At 37.5% G+C, this 21,935-nt stretch overlaps 1 protein-coding gene across 5 annotated transcripts; it reads left to right on the forward strand.

The window, feature by feature from the left end:
• The first annotated feature begins 8,836 nt into the window (after window positions 1–8,836).
• On the forward strand, window positions 8,837–20,294 carry LOC106781327 (odorant-binding protein). Of its 5 annotated transcripts, none has more exons than XM_070258503.1 (9): window positions 8,837–8,992; window positions 9,503–9,661; window positions 11,034–11,207; window positions 11,780–11,919; window positions 15,500–15,570; window positions 17,676–17,786; window positions 18,755–18,856; window positions 19,069–19,118; window positions 20,083–20,294. In XM_070258503.1, the coding sequence occupies exons 3-8, from the start codon at window positions 11,064–11,066 to the stop codon at window positions 19,086–19,088; spliced, it is 588 nt and encodes a 195-aa protein (XP_070114604.1). In that variant the 5' UTR covers window positions 8,837–8,992; window positions 9,503–9,661; window positions 11,034–11,063; the 3' UTR covers window positions 19,089–19,118; window positions 20,083–20,294. The 5 variants fall into 5 exon arrangements, with proteins under 5 accessions (XP_070114604.1, XP_014584236.1, XP_070114602.1 ...); XM_070258501.1 differs by having other exon boundaries at window positions 8,854–8,992; window positions 10,902–11,207; XM_070258504.1 differs by having other exon boundaries at window positions 8,854–8,992; window positions 9,503–9,618.
• Window positions 20,295–21,935: the final 1,641 nt, after the last annotated feature.

A 21,935-nucleotide genomic window follows, 5' to 3' on the forward strand; every position in this document is an offset into this window, starting at 1 on the left:
AATTATGTTGTGTTATGCTTGTGGCAGCTATAAATTTGTTAATTAATACACCTAGATTGAGGGGCAATAATTAATATGAAATGTTTAGAAGGTTCCCTGGTACAGGTAGGGACTCAGTCCACGGTAACACAATGTTTTGAACTGTAAATTGATCTCAGTCCTAAAAAGAAAGTAATTCATTATTTGGATAAGAGGAACACAAAGAATTTTTAAACTTGTATTTGAAAATATGCCTTATAACAACAGGATAATGCTATTAAAAGAAATATTTGCTTCATTAGAACACGTTTTAGGAAACATTTCACTAAGACTAAAAGATGTGAAGCGTTTAGTTGTACAAAATGATGGCAATAAGGAAAATTCTTCCCTACTTTCCTGCTGTAAAAATCAATTTTAACATTCACCATACTTCTGTAGTGAGACAGAGATCAATTTAGTGTCTATTGCTACTGATATGCTAAGTAGGCCATGATAAAGCTAGTCAACAATAAATTAATTAAGCTGAGGCTGCATACGTATGTGTCTTCTCTCTCTGTCACAGATGCAGGTAAAAATGAATTCCAAATTCTTCATGTGTCAAACAATGCTTTGATTGGATCCATTGTCAATGTGGATAAGAATGGCAAGGTCACTCAAATAACAACATTGCTTGGTAGGTGTTACATCCTGACCATATTTCCATCGCCATTGTCATATAACATTTCCATTGTTATATTTATTCAGAAAATCAGTATATAGTGACATCATTCATTACTAAGGATACAAAGTCTAGGTCTGTGTGTTCTTTGAGTTAAGGATCCTGGAACATAATCCATAGAGAAAGGAGGAAAGAAGAGGTGGTAGGGGTGAGAGTTATCAGATCATCAGCCATTTAAAAAGAATTCCCATAATTGAGTGGTCCTAGAAATAATTTCTTAACAGGTTACCTAATTTCAAGCCATGGCTATATTCAAGTTGACTTCAATTCCTTCATTTTATGACAGTTTTTCAAATATATTCTAAGCCTTGAACATGAAGCTTCTAGGATGCAACTTGATCATGTTTAGTCCTTCCACTGATCATGTTTAGTCCCTCCAAAACATTGTCCTCATGAAAGTTGAGAATTTCAACCCCAGAGTAACCACAGAGGGCCAGTGAGGGTGTATTTTAGCCTTGCAGATAATAGGTTTCTATTTGGAAAAATTAAGGGTTCAACTGTGGTTTCCTAAGGGAAAAAGTTGTCTCCCATTGCTACGTGCAGCAGGGCTGATATTTCTCTGGAAAGTGAGAACAAAGTCTCCAGTTTATTTGGGTCCAGCCAAAGGCATGAATGTCGGGTATAGGTTCCAAGAAGCTGGCAGAGAGGCAGGAGATGAGCTATCCTGGATGCACTGGGCCCCAAATTCATGGAGCTCCTGATGTGTCTGTGGAGTTCCACTGATGTTGCAGAGTTGGGCTGGGATCCAGTCCTCTTATGGACCTACGTCAGGCAGCTGACACTGTGACATGGTAAATGTTAACTACTTGAGACTCTGTTGAATTTTTCCACATGAAGAACTGATTTTCACATTCATTTTTCTCATTCATGGATCCAGACATTCTTAGGGATTCTAACTGACAAATTTCTGCTTTATGCATGATGCCTTTTAGGCAATGGAAAAGATATTCCTCAGGAAGACATTAGCAAGTTCAAGAAGGTGACTGGAGAGAAAAGGTTTCCAGAGGGAAATATTGTAAATATCCTCAAAATTGGTAATGTGACTATATTTTTTTCCTTAGCATATCATTCACCCGGTATGTAAATATACTATCTGGAATCAAATGGATTCATTTTAAATTTCCTCTTCCTTAAATTATCTTTTATAAAATCTTTTTTCTAAGGAAAAAAATCCTTGAAAATATTGACAAATGATACTGATCGTTGGCTCTTTTTCTCCTGTTTCTTTTGGTTTTTTTCATCCCTATACGCCTGTCCTACAAGTGAATGATAACAGGGACTTCAACACCTCTTAAATATTGTAAGTGAAAATGACCTGTTATAAGTGCTAATACATCAAGTAATTCAATAAGCACACATTGTGACTTCATACGGGCCATGTTTTTAACTAACTCTTTTTGTCCCAATAATTTAAATCATGTCACGAGAAAACTTCTTTTGTTAGATTAGGTTATTTTGCTTCTTCTGAGCTCTATTAAATTGCTAATTGGTTGAGTAATTAATGTCCAAGCAGTTTTGGTGACAAAACATGATCATGCAAGAACCATCCAAATGATCTACATCTAGAGAGAAGCAGGAATTGCCAGAAGTTGGTGGGGACAACAGGAAGAATTAGCTTTCCCCTCAGTCCCAAGGTAGCAGTTGTCCATGTAGGTCACTACTCTGGGAGCACTGGGCTTAAAGGGAACTCACCATTCCTGCAGTTACAATGCTGAATTTTACATAATCATGACAGCCTCATTGAAGGCCTTCCAATGACATTTTCTGAAACATGCGTTCAATTGTACTATCCATCAGAAGATGGTTTCGTTAAAGAGTGGTCTTTAACTAACTCAAATGAGATAGCCTTAGAAAATGACATTGCTCTAGGATAAAGCATGACTTTTCTTTCTGTTGAGAAGAAATGCAGAAGAAAAGCAAACAAAACGTTAGCTTCTAGGGTGAATATAATGTCTTAAAGTCACAGACTCTTTGGAATTACAGGAAAGGAGTGTCACTCACTCACAGATCCTATAAGGCATTTTAGATGGGCCTTCCCCGTGAGATGCAGCCTGAATCATGAAACTCCTGAAATGTGTCCTAACCATGAAAAGTTTCACCATGTGTACATCCTTGGAAAAATTGCAAATGGATCCCCTCCTACAATAGAAATCGAGAAAATTAAGTTCCACATGGAACTTGCCCACTGGGTTAACTGAAAGCTCCTCTAAACCTTGACACCCTACTTCCTGAGACTCACCCCTGTCAAGTGGTCATGCAGTCAACTCAACCTTTTATCCTGTTCCCCTCACCTGTAGACCCTTGTTATTGAGGACAAGCATATCATCTCCTCTGTGGAATCAAGATCAACAATCTGAAGGAAATATTTCTTGTTCCTGTCTAACATCACCTTTCTCTCTTCATAAACATGCTCTCCTTCCCATTTCATCTCTCCCAGTCACCATTCATATCATGTATGGTGTTATTGGATTTCTGAGTGTTTAAATAAATTGACTTAGTGTGTACCCCACACTTGTGTGTCTGTACAGAAAGCTACTTAATTTAAAAAATGACAACAACAACAAGAACAACAAATATTCGTTTTAAATACAGCTATCCATGAAGATGTGCATTTAATAGAAGTGATGTCCAATAGAGACAATTCTGATTTGGATTAAAGAGAGAAGCCTTAGTGGTGTAAAGGTGAGAGGGAGAAAGGGTCTAAACCAGCACACAGAGGAAGAGAGGGTTATGGATATTTTTACTGTACTGAGATGAGGCAGTCTGGTCAAGAAAAAAGTCCCTAACAAGCAGGTTATCATGACAGGAAAAGGAACATGTGTGTACCTCAGTAGGATTTGTATAGAGATAGCCTAAAATGCATGTATCATAATTGAGGGGGAATCAGTATTATCACACCACCGTCACCTGTGAACTTGAGTCAAAATCTGATATTTCCTCAGGATAGGAGCAGTAGTAATCACAGATGGGGCAGCATCTGAGACAGCATCAATCCATAGGGTTATGAGGTCAGTGTAGTGCTGAGAGAAAAAACACCACTGAGACTTCAGTTAGAGAACCGCAGCTGCAAACACAGTACTCAACATCTAAAGAAGATATGCCACTCCATTGTGCTTCAAAAAGCAGAAGACACAGGATTTCCAAGGAATGGTCATACCCACTGTTGCAGGCAGAGAACATCGATTGGCTATCCACGATACACAATATGTTTATCATCTAAGACATCTAGAACACTGGATGCAGAACTTCTTCCAAAGTGGGGCCAAAGTTCAGACACATGGTCCACACACTGGGAAAATAAAAGTAGAGCTAAGTTATATTTAACAGAACAAATAATGTTTTAGTTACTGAAACAGACATGGCCTCCAAATGGGCTATAGTTCGTAAAGGTCAATGGCATCAATAATGAAGATTATTATGGCTTTGGCTGTAAGTAATGGAGATGTCAAGGGCAGGGTTTGAATTCTCCCTCTGGCATGGAAGATTGTATGCATTCAGAGTTCTGACTGGTCATCAGAGTGTGTCTGAAGATGCTGGATTGGGGTGGAGGAGATACACTTAGGCCACAGAATAGAAGGTGAGGGAGGTGAATCTAACCTGAATATCTTACAAAATGTTGAAAGACGAGACCTGGCATAAACAGTTAAAAAATTGTGAAATACATATATATGTATGTGTGTGTGTGTGTGTGTGTATGCATATGTATGTGACCAATATTAGTGAGGAAAAAGAAGTAACGACCACAATTCCTACTGAAATAAACAGATGTGTAAGAGAAAATTATAAACAAAATTACGCCAACAAATTTAACACTTTGGATGAAATGGACACATTTCTTGAAAGTTATTGTATCAAAATTGCTGTAAGATGAAACAAAAGATTTTGATAGTCCTTTATCTATTAAAGAAATTGAATCTACCATCATAGAACTTTCCATAAACTAGTTGCAGGTCCTGAAGTTTTCGCTAGTGAATTCTTTCAAACACGCAAAGAAAGAGCACAAGACTTAGACAAACTTTTCAGAAAGAGATGATGAGGGAAGAACGTCCTACTCATTTTATGAGGTCAGCATAGCCTAAATCCTCAAATGTGACAAAGACATCTGTACACACATGAACATATGAGTTCACATGAAACTATTTTCCATTGCAACTTGCTCCTTTATGCCCCTGACCAGCATTAGGTATCCCCAACAGCTCAGTATAAACTCTACATTACACAGAAGCATGCATTTTCAGTAACACACAAAACTACTAATGTATTTGATGGCAGTCTTTGTTTTATACTTACCTAACATCACAAATAAAATACAAAGAGAATCCTATTTCTGTCTTTCTGACATAGTAATCTTTTTAGAATTTATTTGTACCTTAATTCATAGAAATCTAATTTAGTAATTCAATTTCTTACATTTTCCATTTTGAATGTGCTGTAACTATCAGAACGCTAAATTTATTTTTAAATATTTCAACATTATAAAAAACATACCAGTGAATAATTTTTATACATATTAATTATTTTAAAATGTCCATAAACGGAAATGCCTCATCAAAGTGAATGCATGGTTAGAATTTTGATAGATAGAACCAAATTGACCTTTCAAAACATCTTTGCTGTTTCCATTCTCACTTCCTACCATGTTCATCCTTGAGATACATATTTACGTTATTCTTCCAACTATTCTAAGACCTTGGCTCAGAACCCTTCCCTATGGAAACACTGACCCCTTCCGGAATCGGAATCCCCTCCCAGTACCCTGCATGTTCATACCATGTTATATTTTTCATCTCAGAATTAGAAACAGGTGATATATTTGCCAACTACTCGGTAGTTTGTTTGTATTCTATCTCCTTTCTCTGGCAGATAATCTCACTGGATCATGAACTGAGTCTGTCTGTTCCCTGCTGAATTTTGAGGTTAGGTTGTTGTGGGCACGTCATATGCACTAAATCAATATTCACTGAACACAGGCCAAACCCTGGATAGTAGGACTCTTACAGAAAACACTTTCTTTATAATACATACTTGGATAAGTTTATGGTATATTGAACTGTAATATATTTTCTAGTATATTACTGCAAGAGAACAAGAAAAATCAAGTCATTTTGCAGAGAACTGAGTCTTGTTCTGTCACCGAGCGCATACAACTTGAGAAGGGCCAGTATGCGAATCACTCTTGCTGACATGGGCTCTTGCTTCAAACACAGCAGGAGTCAAAACGCAAGAGAAGCGTGGAGAAAAGCAATTCTTATTTACTTGATAATATATGTTTTGATAAAGGACTATGTCCTGAGGCTGACTGACTAAAATATCACCACAGGAATAGAGGGCCCATAATTTAGTAAAACAAATGGACACTCTGAAATTAAAACAAACAGAAACCAACTGAAAAACACCAACACCCGGATATGAGACCAAAGGTAAACAGTGAGAGACAAACAGGACCTTTCTTTCTGGAAGCTTCCCTCTCTGACATTTGTGGAATATCACAGCTACTCCTCTCCATATCTATTTGTATGCCTATTTGTTTCCAGAAGTTTAAAAACCTCCACAGTCCAGGTTTTTAAAATATGTTTCTTTTTCTCTCCACATGGATGTGTTTAAGGGATTCTCAAAGGGAAGCGTGGGCTGACAGGAAGCTCCAAGGGGTGAGAATTTCTAGGGAGAAAATCTGAGATAAGATGCCTATGTTGGCTCTGCTATTAACATTTCATGTTTATCTGTTCTTTGGGCTTTTCGCCACCTCAGAGTGTTTCCAAACAACAAGGACATGTCATGGGAGAATGGCAATCCCTTCCTCAGTCAGATTCCTGAGGTGCCATTGGAAGACAGGCTGAAATAAACAACAAGGGCAATTATTTAATAGAAGCATCCTTATTTTCTGTTAAACTGTTTCCAGGGTAAGACTTCACTAAATACCAATTTGCATAACTTCTTTCTTCTTTAAAACATTCCCTTTTGTCGTATTGAACCCCTCGTGACTGTCTTTCCCTTCTGCATGTGTCTCAGGAATAGCTCGTCATAGAGTGGGGATGCTGCTTCACTCCCACTTCCTTATAAACAACACCCTGGGTCAGCCCACGCCTGCCTTCTAGAGCCTGGCTACATTGCCCAACTGACTGTGTTGACAAGAATCCCTCCTATTTCAGCCATACTCTTGTGAGTTTATTGGAATGACTCTTGAACACGGCCCTGGAGACTAGGTTGTTAATAACTACTTTGTTATTTCTTTTCACCAAAAAATGTCCTGGTTATTTAGCAGCATTGCCCAAATTCGCCCAATCAAAAAAGAAATCATCTGAGAAACACATTGACGAGTTCTAGGCAGTGGGGATGCAGCGAAAACCAAAAGTTCCAAGACTATGACACTGTGGAATTTACTCTTTAGTGCATGCTGACTGGGTATTAGAAGAAAAAGTGAGTATTAATTTGGAAGTTGAACGGAGTTATGGAGGTTTGGGGGATGTGCACACTGTAGGGATGGGCAAGCATCTGAGTCAGAAGGAATCCAGTTTGGCTGGTCCAGAGGGAATGAGAGGTGGAGTAGCTGCAGATGAGTCAGGAAAAGAAGCAGATCATGGGTGGATTTGAAGGTTAATATAGGGACTGGGGATTTATTGAGTGTGAGGGGAACAGGTTAATACATGTTAACCAGGATTTCTGAACCTTGGCCTGATTGGCACCAGGCATGAATAATTTATTAATAGGGGCTATCCAGTGCCTTAAAGGATGTTTAGCAGCATATTTAATCTGTACCCACTAGATGGAATGTATACCACCCCTCTCTTCCATGGTGACAGCCAGAAATGTCACCAGATATGTCCAAGGGTCTCTTTTGGGTGTCACAGTGACTGCTGATTATGAACCAAGACACCATAAACAGTGTTAGAAAGCCTTCCCCAGATCAGGTCTAACTGAACTTTCTGCTTAAAGTCTAGAAACCTGCATGGGAAATGAGTACCCCAGAGGACTCTGAAAACAGGACAAACTTTGGAAAGACTGCTCTAGACCTTGCTACTGAAAAGTGTAGTTTTAAGACCAGAAGCCATGACATCTCTCAGGTGCTTGTTAGAAAAGTAGAATTCCAGGCACAACTCTAGACATGTTGAAACAGAACAGCATTTACAACAAAACCCTCTGAGATCACTTAGCCTGTTCCTATTTAACAGACAGTGTGTTAGAGAATTTCAACCAGATTAGATCTCAAAAAGTAGTCTTGAGGTTAACTATCTCTTAGATTCTAAGTCATTGGATCCTTGGTCAGGAATCACTGAGGGAACAGGGTACCTCTGGTGGCCAGGATCAAAACTTCCCTGTACTATATACACAGGAGTGGTGGAATCCAGCAAGTTGACAACAAAGATGACAGAGAAAGCAGGAAAACCAAAAAGAAAGTTATAAAGTGGAGAGATATCCTACAGAGATACAGAACCCTGGACAACTCTGAGAAGGAAAGACCAGGAAGATCTACATCGGATGCCTTAAGCATTGTTTGTTGGGTAACAGCTGTTAATGTCTGTGTCAGAGGGCTCTGCTTTTATTTATCATTGTCTTACCCACATTTTGACCAAGATTAATGAAAAAGTGTTGAGACTTGAAGGTCATTTGACTTCCTTTAGGAATAAAATAAAGGGATTGACAGGATCTAAAGACCAAGTTGTTGTTATAATCTCTTAGAATAATGACTCTTTAATTTCTTATTGACTAGCATTGAAAATGGTCTTCCAAAGAATGATCTTGGCATACATTTCCAGGAAACACATTTTGGGAGGAAATTTCCACTTGCTTGGAAGCTGACATGATCTTCTTAAGAAGGAATGATCTTAGGATACATTTCCAGGAAACACCTGTTGCTAGGGCTCCAACTGAAAACCTGGAAATGTTAGAGGTACATAAGAAGAGATGGAGAGGGGAAAATGAATGGAACACTATGTTAGCGGGGATTATACACCTGCTCAAAATTCTCAAAATCAGTGAGGTGATGGGGAAAATTTTTGAGGACATTGTGAGACATGAAAACTTTCCATTTCATAGCTTTTGCAATCAGAGATTAAATAGCACAATACACAGAGGAATAAGTAAAACAAACATAAAAAAATCTTGGAACCAAGACAAAAGAAAACAGACATTAAGAAAGACAAGAACATGGAACAAACAGTGTTGATCCGTTCTGAGTAGGAATGCCAGCGGCCAACTGAAGACATAGGTGGAAGTCTCCGTCCAGCCAAGCTCTGCTCAAAGTCAGACAGCCAACAAAGAGAATGGTTCTGAGGCTCTGAGGTGTCCCGGGAACAGGTAGTTGCCCTGTGTCAGTACGCTGGGTGTTTTCTCTCATCTGACTTGGAAATCATGAGAGCCCCATTGTCTTTTCATTTTCATAGTATAATCAAAATATATCTATCTGATAAATTACTGGGGAAATAAATAAACAGATATGGAAATATGTGTAAAAAAAGAAGAGGTTCTTTGGCTGATTCAATGTCTTTGAAAATAGCCAACTGTACAGAGAGAGGAGGAAATTTACTTTTTATTTTCAAACTGCTGAAAATTGGGGAAGCACTATCACTCTTTTCTCCTACCTTGGAGAATCAATTGAGTCAAAGGATAAATAATATATTGAAGACCAGCTTCTCATGAAGCTGTTAGGAAAACAGAACAATGAAAATGAATTTTTCATATGCTTTTCTTCCAATGAGGTTATGGGGCATTTACATGGCAGGTGCTCTTAATAATGTGGATGAACGAGCCTGCTTCGGGGAAGAAGGAGGTGATCAATGTTTTATGCTGATATGATTTTCTCCTCAGAGGAATAGGCAACTTGCCTGGGGTCTCTCAGGAAACCAAAAACATGAAGAAGTTTGGCTGAACTGTCACCCAAAGGAAAATAAATTAGCAGTTATTCTGCAAGATTGCCATAAATGGTTGGTCTTTGGATCCTAATTCTTATTCTATTTTATTCCTAAAGTAAGTCATATGAACTTCATGTCCCAACTGTGTTTTGTTGAATATTGCCCAAAATTTGTGAAAGAGAATGGGGAATATAAAACCAAACCAAACAAAACCTGTTACAGGGGAAGTGACAAGAATATAGAGACAATGGATTTTCAATAAATATTCAAAAGAAATTCAGGGGAAACAAATAGCCTTTCCAACAAAACTTGCTGGAAATATTGGATATCCATATGCAAAAAAGAATAATATAAAGAACTTCAACCCATACTTTGCCCCATATAGTAAACTCAAATTGAATCATAGACTATATGTAAAATCTAAAGCTACAAATTCCAGAAGAAGCAATAGGAGAAAGTCTGTGACCTTGGGGTAAGCCATTATTTCTTAGATAAGACCCCAAAGCAAGATACTTGAGTGCAAACAATCAACATACAACCTGATCTTTAGCAAAAGGAAGATAGTTGGGTCTTTGAGGTACAGTATTAAGGGAATGAAAAGAGAAGCCAGGCACTGGGAGAAAATACTTGGGAGAAAATACTTGCAAATCTTCTATGTGAAATAGGTCTTGTACCCAGAATATATAAAGAAATCTCCAAACTAAATAATAAGAAATCAAACAGCCTAATCAGTATTGAACAAATGGATTGCAGAGACACTTAGCAAAGAAAATACATACATGGCAAATAATTGATTGAGTGTTATTTAGAGATTGGTTTCCTGTGGTTTATCTCTAAGCTAGGCTGCCCACCGCGTGGCCAGTTCAGGAGGATGGCTTGAAAGAACACAGATATCAATATCAGGAGCCATACATGAGGCAGAAACCTCATAAATTTTACGGAGATTAAGTTGGGCACTCTCAGCAAAATGAAATTGTAGACATGGATTTGGGAGAGATTCTTAAGTAGGGTAAACAGACAAGAATTTGCTCTTGTTGAAAATATTTCATTAATCTTAAATATAGACACTTCTGAGGAATGTTTTGATAAGTGATTCATAGCCTAGATGCCACAATTTTATATTGTTAAACCAGACAGAAACATCTTACTTTTAGAAAATAAGTTTAAACATACCTCCTCCATGTTAAGGAAATAATGCAGGAGTTGGGGATACAGGTCTTAGAATACTTATTCCATTTTGGAACTCAGGATCTAAGAGGATAAATATTGCGGTCCTTCAAATACTTCATGTGCATTGTGATCTCTCACTTAAGGTAAAGGTCAAACACACAGATAAATTTATGCTTCTCTTAAAGCTAATCTCATCATGAAAATAACAGAATGCCATGAAAGCTCATCACTGCCAACCAGGATATTATAAGAAGGGTTTTACATAACCAAGGTCTTATGATTCACAACCGCTGGTTCATTATGTGTCATGTCAACAGAGCAATACTATAAAAAGTGCCACAAATTGTATGCTCTCTAACAACTGGCGCACACTCAGCTTCTCCAGAGGAAGGACGACAAGCGCCAACGAGATGAAGATTCTGCTGCTGACTCTTGTACTTGGTGTGGTTTGTGCTGACCAGGACCCTCAGTCTGAGACTGATTACTCACAGGTAACAAGGGTTGGCTGGTCTGAGAAGAGGGCTTGGAGGTGTGTGTGTGTGTGTGTGTGTGTGCGTGTGTCCCTTTTGGGGTTGTTATATGTGTATCCAAATTTATGTGCACCTAAGCCTAGCAATTTACCTCCATCCCAGAATCACTCTATTAATTGCTCCTTACACATTTCTACTGCACTTGTCTAACATTGATTCTGCATTGTCTATATTGTCTATTAACTGGCTCCTTACATATTTCTACTGTACTTGTCTTATATTGTCTCGGTATTGTCTATATTGTCTATTAATTAGCTCCTTATGCAATTCTATTGTCCTTGTCTAAGATGGAGAACCAGCCAGAGAACTGTTGAACTGGAGTTTTGTTTTGATAACAGAACTCAAGCTATTTCAGAAATATCTCCATTTCTTCTTTTACCCTTGACTTGGGTTTTCACATTATTTTATAAACCTTGCTTTGTTTAATAGACAGTTTAGTGCTGATGTAAAAGGGAAAGAAAACACATGATGGATGACGTCAGAAAAAGTAAAAAGAGCATGACTAAAATTTCTGAATGGAACTTTGCTTTTAGCTTTCAGGAGAATGGAACACCATTTACGGCGCAGCCAGTAACATAGAGAAGCTCAGTGAGAATGGACCATTCAGAGCTTTTATGCGTACACTTGATTTTAACAGCGCAGGTGACACAATCCACTTCACGTTTTTTGTCAAGTAAGTAAAAACACAGAATGAAAACACATATAAATGTTCGACCCTGAGAGGGGGTCTGTCCACCTTCCACATTTGTGTTGAAATATCTGGATTATGTTCAAGAACGCGAGTCTCTGAGTTGTTTGTTTAGAAGGGGCTTTGTAGTTGTCATGTCAGTTCCAGCACTATCCTCTAGAGGATGCCCTGGAAGATTTGCTTGGAAGGCACAGAGTCACAGAAGCTCCACTAGAATAATTCGATTAAAGAAAAGAGGGACAAAAGCAGCCAAGAGGACATAGATTCCTCAAACTCTACAGTTCCTACTACTAGCCTGAATCTTTTACGTATAATTTGTAAAAGGTGGTTCATATTTGGGGGATCTGTGCTCACAGTAATTTTTAATCATTACTAAATTCATTAAAGCCTTCATTGCTTCAAAGGTTATATACCAAATGCTCACCATATTGCAGGCATTTTATTAAGAACTCAAATGTCTTACTTCACTTAGCATAATATCCTCTAGATCCATCCACGTTGTTGCAAATGGCAGACTTTCATTCTTTTTTATGGTTGATTAATATTCAATTATATATATTATATATGTTATATATATTATATATGTAAATATATAAAGCATGTTCTTTATCTTTCATCTGCAGATAGACACTCAGGTAGTTTCCATGTGTTGGCCATTGTAAATAATCATTTACTCAGGTGTTAAGGAAATAATGAATAGGGCCATGCAACTATGTAAAAATACATGGAGGTAATTGTACAAGTTGAGATTTAGAAAGAAAATTAGAGTGAGTTCTGAGGAATGTTATATGTTAAAGTATTAGTTTTAACTCTCCACACTAGAAATGAGTCTCTACTGAAGTATGCAGTCAAAGTCTACTTCTTTCTGATTATGCTTCTCCCATGAACTCTTGAAATGTGGAAGAAACAAGGTTTTGAGTCTCAAATTTAATTGTGAAGTTTCAAAGCGACCATATAGATCCATGAATATGCCTTTAAGCCAAATGGGAATATATACGAAATTATAGATCAATGTCTCTCTCACAGACACACAAAGACACAGACACACACACATTTGAAATTATTGCTAAATTAGTAACACCTGTAATCACATATGCTGACGATACTGCCCAGAAAGAACAATGGTTTCCGCACTAAAATTTAAGTTTAAGTAGAAGAATCCTAGGATAATGACATGAAGCAGGAGAAATCATTGAAGCCATGAAATGTAGGGCATGCAAAAGCATAATTTTGGGCTAAGAGATCTGTAGCCCATAAGATTAAAATATGTATTTATATTGTAGGCGGAAAGTAAAATGTTAATTTTTCCTTTTTGTAATGATTCAAATCCAGATATAATTGCATAGAGAAGTAAGGATCGCTTAATATTTCAAAAAATTTTGGCAGTATAAAGAAAAGGAAATTTGGAAAGAAGTAACTTTAGGAGGAAAAAGAAGATTTGAAGGAAACATTTCCATACTTATAAATACCTCACAAACTTACTGGCTGGAAGAAATTTGTGATAAAAGGGCCGAAAGTAAAGTGACAAAGTTAGGAATTGGGAAGAAATTAGACTTGAAGTGAAAGGAAGTACAATTTTTCCCAATGAAAATAATTTAGGGCAGATTCAAGAATAATTTGCTATAAGAAATTGAATGAAGTCTATTTCTCAAACTTAACTTCTAAATATATAAAGGGGATTCAAGAATCTCTCTTGGGGCTGGCCTGGCGGCCCAGTGCTTAAGTTCACGTGCTATACTTCAGTGGCTCAGTGTTCCGACAGTTTGGATCCTGGGCATGGACTTAGCATCATTCATCAGGCCATGCTGAGGCGGTGTCCCAAAAAGCACAGCTAGCAGGACCTACAACTAGAATATACAACTATGTACTGGGGGGCTTTGGGAAGAAGGAAAAAAAGGAAGATTGGCAACAGATGTTAGCTCAGGGCCAATCTTTAAAAACAACGACAAAAGAATCTCTTTCTCTCTCCCATCACTTTCACACCCTCACGCAAACACAGACACATATTTTGAGAATAAAACCATTAAGAAAAAAAATAAGAGGATTATGCTTGGAGAGACTGGCTTATAAACATATATAATTGACTATATATTATATATAAGTGATCGCATACATATAATCAAAATATATACACACACATATATCCTGTCCCAATATATCTGTCAGTTTTCAGTAAGTTTTTTAACAATACTGGATTATCTTTTTGTTTGTCATATTAACAATTTTTGTGTCCTCTGTTTAATTGACTTTACATGTGGCCATTGATTTTGAAATCAACTTTATCGAAGTGTATTTACATGGAGTTACACGTACCTTCTTGAAAGGTGTTGTTCAATGAGTTTTGACATGTGTGTACACCTGGTTCACCACTGCCACAGCCAAGATATAAAACTTTTCCATCACAGCAGAAAGTTCCCTTTCTTTTCCTCCCCATTAAATGTCTTGCCTCTGACATAGACAACAACTCATCTGCTTTTTCTTACCTGTTCTAGAACTTTGTGTGATGGAATTACATACTATGCATCTTTCTCCACTGCTTCTCTCACTCAGCGTAATGCTTTAATAATTTATCTACATGGCTGCACAAACATGTGGTCACTTATTTCATTGCCAATTTGGATAGGAGAAATCTGTACATTTTCCAGTTGTTTGGCAATGTTGTTTTCACAGTGTGATTATTCAGAATAACTTGGATGTGAATAGCTCTGTACTATCTTTGTATTGGCATACATTCTCACTTCTCTTGGGTAGGAGTGGAATTGCTGCATAATCGTACTTGTGCATATTTAATAATGTACAATAATTTATTCAATTTTAGTTGGATTGCTTCCCCTTATATTATTTGTGTTGTATGCATTCTTCATATATGTCAAATACATGTTCTTTGTAATGTTCATACACAGAGAGACACACACCTTTGTTATATATGTGACATATATGTGGAATTATTATATATCTTTGTGTACATAATTTATCATCATATATGCACATATCATGTGTATGTGTGAGTTTGCTTTTATGTGTGTGTAGGGCGTTTGTATATATATATGTGACTTTAATTTTCATTAAGCTGTTTTCACATAAGTAGCTTCTGTTTTGATTAAATTAAACCAGTAATGTTTTTCTTGTGTTTATCGTACTTTTTTTCTTTATTATATTATCTAAGAGATCTTTCCCAGGGCTGTGAGAAGCACTAAGGCCTATCTTGATAGCTATACCCCTCAGTTTTGAGAAAACATTTAAAACAAAGACTTGTATTCTTCCTCATTCTTCTCTAAAATTTTATATTTCTCCATGTTTTCTTGGCTTTAAACACAACCTGTTTGGTATCTGCAGCTTGTCTTTGGAACTGCCGCTCTGACTCCATGTGTTGAAAAAGACATTCTGGCCACCGGAGACTTATTTGATCATGGACAACATAGTTCTTCTCTTTTGAAAGGCTCAGTGTTTATAGGCAGCAAAATGATACCAGACACAGGGTCATATGAGGGTGAAACAAAGTCTGAATTATACATCTAATTCTTATTATTTTTATCAATCAACTTAAAGATGTTTTCTTTTTAAGGGTCAATGGACAATGCAGAAAATTATCTACTGTGGCAACAAAAACAGCAGAAAATGCTTACATTTGTGATTGTAAGTATGAGTATTGTACCGACAAAAGTATATTAGGGTTGAAATCTGACATCTTTTCAGAACTCCATATATCAGAATTCTAGTTCTACTAATAACTAGTAGTGTGACCAGGCACAAGTCCCTAAATTTTCCAAGCACCTTATTTTGTCATGTGCAAAGGGTTCAATCATAGGATGTTGAGGACTCTTTCCAATTTTGCATGTTATTCAATGATGAACTGAGAGTATGTTCTGAGAACTTTTATTTCATAAGGTTTTCAGATAGATGAAAACGTTTCGGAACAATTTAAAATGATCTTAGGAACTAATGTGCAATGGGTCTTTCTTGAGTTAAATATCAATGTCATTTTGCTTTAACAGAATACATTTTTAAAATTAATCTTAAAGCACCTTAATCCCACTTAATGTATGGTTTGACTTACCTAAAACCCAAACAAGTCACAGTAATTTAAACACTAAGCACATTTCTTCATAACCAGGGTTTGTGTTAAAAGCAAAGGAGATATTGATTAAGATTTATATTTCTGTAATCTTTTCAAGGACCTCAAACAATATCCCGATTTTAAAAGTTCTAATGTTTAATTAATCAATTAAAATTAAAATGTACATAAATCTGTGATTCCAACCCTTGCCTAACAAAAGAAATAGCACACTGGCTCTGCAAGGAACACACAAATAAGTAAAATATATGTGTGACATTTTGTCCTACACATTCATCAGTATTTCACCTTTTATATTACCAATAGACATTTTGAATTAGGATTTCATTTTGCTTATCCCTATATTATTTGCTTCTTTGTCTGAATCATCAATGTTTTCTACCATTTCCCTATAATTGTCTCCATTCTTGTAGTCCTTTTTACATGGATTTGAGATGGCAAGTTAAGGAGGAAGAGAAAAGAAGTGAGCTGCCGTTATTGTAGAGGCCTCTTGGAAGCGAGGAATTGCAAACTACTCAGGTTCTATTTTGTCGAAAATAATGTATAATCATAACAAACACAATAGCAGCAGTGGCCTTAATAGCAACATGACACTCAGAAGATATATTTACTTTCATTGCCTCCATAACCTGCATTACCTTTATAAACCTATTTAGCGAGATTTTCTGCAGAAGCCTCCTTTATAAAACCATTGCTATAACATATTTGGTTTTAAAAATCTGAAGACATGCATAAAATGAGATTTAAATTGTCCCCATCTAACCCAAGACTCAAAGACTTACAGGGGGCTTATGCAAGATTTACCTATGAAACTTGGAAGTTGTACAACTGCTACTTAGTCTTTGGCATGGTAGACTGACAATAGCAGTGGGAAACACAAATTGGCGTAGTTTTAAATCAAACCCTGACAAGTGATTCAAATGTGGTGCTATGTTATGGCTTGAAGGGAGAATGGATGTTAGAGGGTTTATTGATAGTGCAAAGTACATCAGCACTTATTCTTTTCCCTATAAACATGGCAGAGTGGATGGGCCTTAGCCAGAGAGATGGAAATACAACGTCCAGGTGGGATCTGAATTGTCTAGTTGGCACAGCCTGCATATTCACACAAGTACAATTGTCTTAATATTAAGTTGAACATGTTAGTGGCAGCTATAAATTTGTGAAGTAACACATCTAGATTGAGGGGCAAATGAAATTCAACAATTTACATGAAATGTTTAGAAGGTTGCCTGGTACCAGGGAGGTACTCAGTACACAGTTGCACAATGTTTTCAATGGCAAACTGATTTCAGTGCTAAAGAGAAACAAATTAATTGTTTGGATAAGAGAAATAAAAAGAACTTTTAAAGTTGAAGTTCATAATATGCCATATAACAACAGGCTCAGGTTGTTTACAGAAATGCTGGCTTCATTGGAACATGTTTTAGAAAATATTTTAGTCTACTAGAAAATAAGGAAGATTTCATTGCATAGGAAGGGGGCAATAAAGAAATTTCTTCCCTACTTTTCCTGCTGTCAATATCAATTTTAACATTCACTATACTGTTGGAGTGAGATCAACATAGTAATCATTGTTACCAATATGCTAAGTAATCCAGGATAAATCTAATCAACAGTAAACTAATTAACATGAGGCTATATACATATATCTTCTCTCTCACAGATGCAGGCAAAACTGAAATCCACATTCTTCATTTGTCACAAAATACTATCATAACTCATTTTCTCAATGAGGATGAAGAAGGCCTGGTCACTGACATAGTTGCATTCTTTGGTATGTGTTACATCCTGGCCATATTTCCATTGTCATTGTCATATAACATTTACATTGTCAGTATTTCTATTCTGAAAATCAGCATGTATTGACATCATTCATTATTAAGGGTACAAGGTCTAGGGCTGTGTGTTCACTGAATTAAGTACCTACAATGTAACCTAGAAAGAAAGGTGAAAAGAAGAGCTGGGAGGGGTGGGAGATAGAAGCTCCTCAGGACTTTGAAAATAATTTCCATTTGTTAAAGTTATAACAATTGCATTTTTGAAAAAAAATTTCTTAACAGGTCAACTGATTCTAAGCCATGACTATATTCAAGTTGACCTCAATTCCTTCACTTTATGACAGTTTTTCAAATACTTTTTAAGCCTTGGACCTGAAGATTTTCAAATAAATCTTGATCATGTTTCATCGTTCCAAAGCATTGTTCTCATGAAACTTGAGAATCTCACCCCCAAAATAACCAAAGAGGGCCACTGAGGGTGTGTTTTAGACATGGGGAGAGTAGGGTTCAATTTGGAAAAAGTAAGGGTAGAAGGGGGGGTTCCTAAGAGGAAAAGTTGTCACCCATTGCTACGTGTGGCAGGGCTGACGTTTCTCTGGAAGGCGAGAATCAAGTTTCCACTTTATTTGGGCCCAGCACAGGGCACGAATGTTGGGTATAGGTTCCAAGAAGGTGGCAGAGAGGCAGGAGATGAGCTAGTCCAGAGGGCCTGGGCCCAAAGTTCATGGCGCTCCTGATGAGGCTTCGGAGTTCGGCTGATGTTCCAGAGTCAGACGGGGACTAATTCCTTTCAGGGACCTAAGTCAGGCAGCTGACACTGTGACACGGCAAATGGTAACTACGTGAGACTCTGTGAAATTATTCCACATGAAGAACTGATTTGTACCTTCGCTTTTCTCAATCATGGATCCAGAAATTCTTAGTTCCTTGGGAAAATCTGTGCTTTATGTATGGTGATTTTCAGGCAAAGGAGAAGATATTCAGCAGGAAGATATTGAGAAGTTCAAGGAGGCAGTTAGAGAAAAAGAGATTCCAGATGAAAACATTGTGAATATCATCAATATTGGTAATGTGACTATATTTTTTTCCTAAATATATCATTTACCTGCAATGTAACTACACTATTGGGAAATAAATTGATTCATTTTAAATTTCCTCTTCTATAAAGTATCTTTTATAAAATCTGTTATTTATGAGAAGGAAAACCTTGGAAATACTGAACAATGATATTGATCAGTGGCTCTTTTTCTCCTGTGTCTTTTTTTTCCCCATCCTCAGACGACTGTCCAAGTGAATGAAAACAGGGACTTGAAGACCTCCAAAATGTTGTAAGTAAAAGTACCTGCTATTAGTGCCGATATCAAATAATTTAACAAGCACACGTTGTGACTTTATATGGGCCATATTTTCTAAGTTAGTATTTTTGTCCAAATTACTTAAATTATGTCACTGGAGAACATTTTTTCTGCTATATTAGGTTGTTTTGCTCCTCTAGAGCCCTATTAAAGTGCGAATTGGTTGAGTTGGCTAATGTTGAAGCAGTTTTGGTGTCAAACCGTTATCAAAGAAGAACCACGCAAATGATACACATTTAGAGAGAAGGAGGAATTGCCAGAAGTTGGTAGGGACAACTGGAAAAATAATAAGTTTTCCACTCACTCCTGAGTTCATGGTTGCCAGTGTATGTCACTGCTCCCGGAGAAATGGACTTAAAGGGAACTCACCATACCTGCAATCACAATCTTGAATTTTCCATAACCATGACAGCCACATGGGAGGCCTTCCAACCACACTCCGTGAAACATGGGTTCAACTTATATTCCCCTTCTGAAGATGGTTTCCTTAGAATGTCATCTTTAAACCTCCTAAAATGACATAGCCTCAAACAATAACATTGATCTAGGCTGAAAGCAAACAAAAACATTAGATGCCAGGGTGAATATAATGAACGGAAGCCACAGACCCTTTGGAATTAAAGGAAAGGAGTGTAACTGAATCACAGATCCTGTAAATCATTTTCAGACGGGCCTTCCCCATGAAATGTATCGTGAATCATGACACTCCTGGAATGTGTCCTAACCACAAAAAGTCCTACCATGCGTGCCTCCTTGGACAAATCCCATATGGATCCTCTCACAGCCCAGAGATGGAGAACACTAGGTTCCACAAAGAAGTTGTCCACTGCGTTAAGTAAAAGCTCCTCTAGTCCTTGACACCCTGCTTCCTGACACTCACCCCGTCAGGCTGTCACACGGTTAAGTCATCCTTTTATCCTGTTTTACTCACCTACAGAACCTGTCACTGAGGACCAGGCGTATCATCTCTATGGAATCAAGATCAACAATCTGAAGAAAATATTTCCTGTTCCTGTCTAACATCAATTTTCTCTCTTCATAAACATACTATCTTTCCCATTTCATCTCTCCCAGTCACTATGTGGTGTTCTATGTGGTGTTACTGAATTTCCGAGTGTTTAAATAAAGTGATTTACTATGTACACAGCACATGTGTGTCTGGGCAGAAAGTCACCTAATTTAAAAAAAAAAAAATTCACTTAAATACAGCTATCCAGGAAGATGCACCTTTAATAGAACTGATGTCCCCAAGAGACAATTCTATTTAGGATTAAATAGAGAAGTCCAAGAGCTGTCAAGGTGAGAGAGACAGACGGTATATTCCCACACTGGGAGGGGGCGAGGGTTATGGATATTTTTACTGTTGTGGGATGAGGCATTCTGGTCAAGAAACAAGTCCCTAGGAAGCATCTTATTCACAACAGGGAAGGAACCTGGGTCCTCCGCACTGAGATTTATACAGAGATAGCCTAAAATGCCATGTATCATAATTGAGGGGGAATCAGTATCACACCACCATCACCTGTGAAGTTGAGTGGAAAATCTGGTATTTCTGTATGATAGTATCAGTAGTAAGCTAAGATGGGGCAGCAGCCGAGACATGGTCAACTCATAGGGTCGGAAGGTCAGTGTAGGGCTTAGAGAAACAACACCACGGAGACTTCAGTTAGAGAGCTGCAGCTGAAAACACATTACTCAACATCTAAAGAAGGTATGCCACCTAACTGTGCTTCACAAAGCAGAAGACAGAGGATTTCCAAGGAATGGCCATTCTCACTGTAGCAGGCAGAGCACATGGATCGACTATCCAGGACACACAAGGAGTTTATCATCTAAGACATCCAGCTCACTGGATACAGGACTTATTCCAAAGTGTGGGCCAAAGTTCAGAGACATGCTCCACACACTAGGAAGATAAAAGTAGAGCTAAGCAATATTTAACAGAACAAATAATGTTTTAGTTACTGAAACAGACATGGCCTCCACATGGGCTACAGTTTGCAAAACTCAATGGCATCCATAATGAAGATTATTATGGATTTAGGTGGAAGTTTTAGAGATGCCAAGGGCAGGGTTTGAATTCCCCCTCTGGCATAAAAGATTGTATGCATTCAGAGTTCTAACTCTGGTCATCAGAGTGTGTCTGGAAATGCTGAATTGGGTGGTTCGATATACACTTAGGCCATAAAATAGAAAGTGAGTGAGGTAAATCTAACCTGAATATCTGAAGGGATGTTCAAAGGCAACACGTGGCATAAACAGTTTAAAAATTGTGAAATATTATATATGTGTGTGTGTGTGTGTGTGTATGCATGAGTAATATAAGTAAGAAAAAAGGGGTTATCACCACAAATCCTACTGAAATCAGGAGAATAGTTGACAAAGATATTCCAACAAATTTGACACTGGATGAAATGGACACATTTCTTGAAAGATGTGGCGCCAAAGTTGACACAAGATGAAATAGAACATTTCCATAGTCCTGTAATTATTAAAGCAATTGAATCTGCCATCATAGAACTTTCCATAAAGAAGTTGCAGGTCCAGAAGATTTCACTAGCAAATCTTTTCAAGCATGCAAAGAAAGAGCATGAAACTTAGACAAAGTTTTCAGAAAGACAAGATGAGGGAAGACTGTCCTACCCCTTTTATGAGGTCAGCATAGCCTAAATCCCCACATCTGACACAGATGTCTGTACAGATATGATCATATGAGTTCATATGGAAGTACTTTCCATCCCAACTTGCTCCTTTCTCCCTCTGACCAGCATTAGGTACTCCCAAAAGCTT

This window comes from Equus caballus, chromosome X (assembly GCF_041296265.1).
Source record: "Equus caballus isolate H_3958 breed thoroughbred chromosome X, TB-T2T, whole genome shotgun sequence".
NCBI lineage: Eukaryota > Metazoa > Chordata > Mammalia > Perissodactyla > Equidae > Equus > Equus caballus.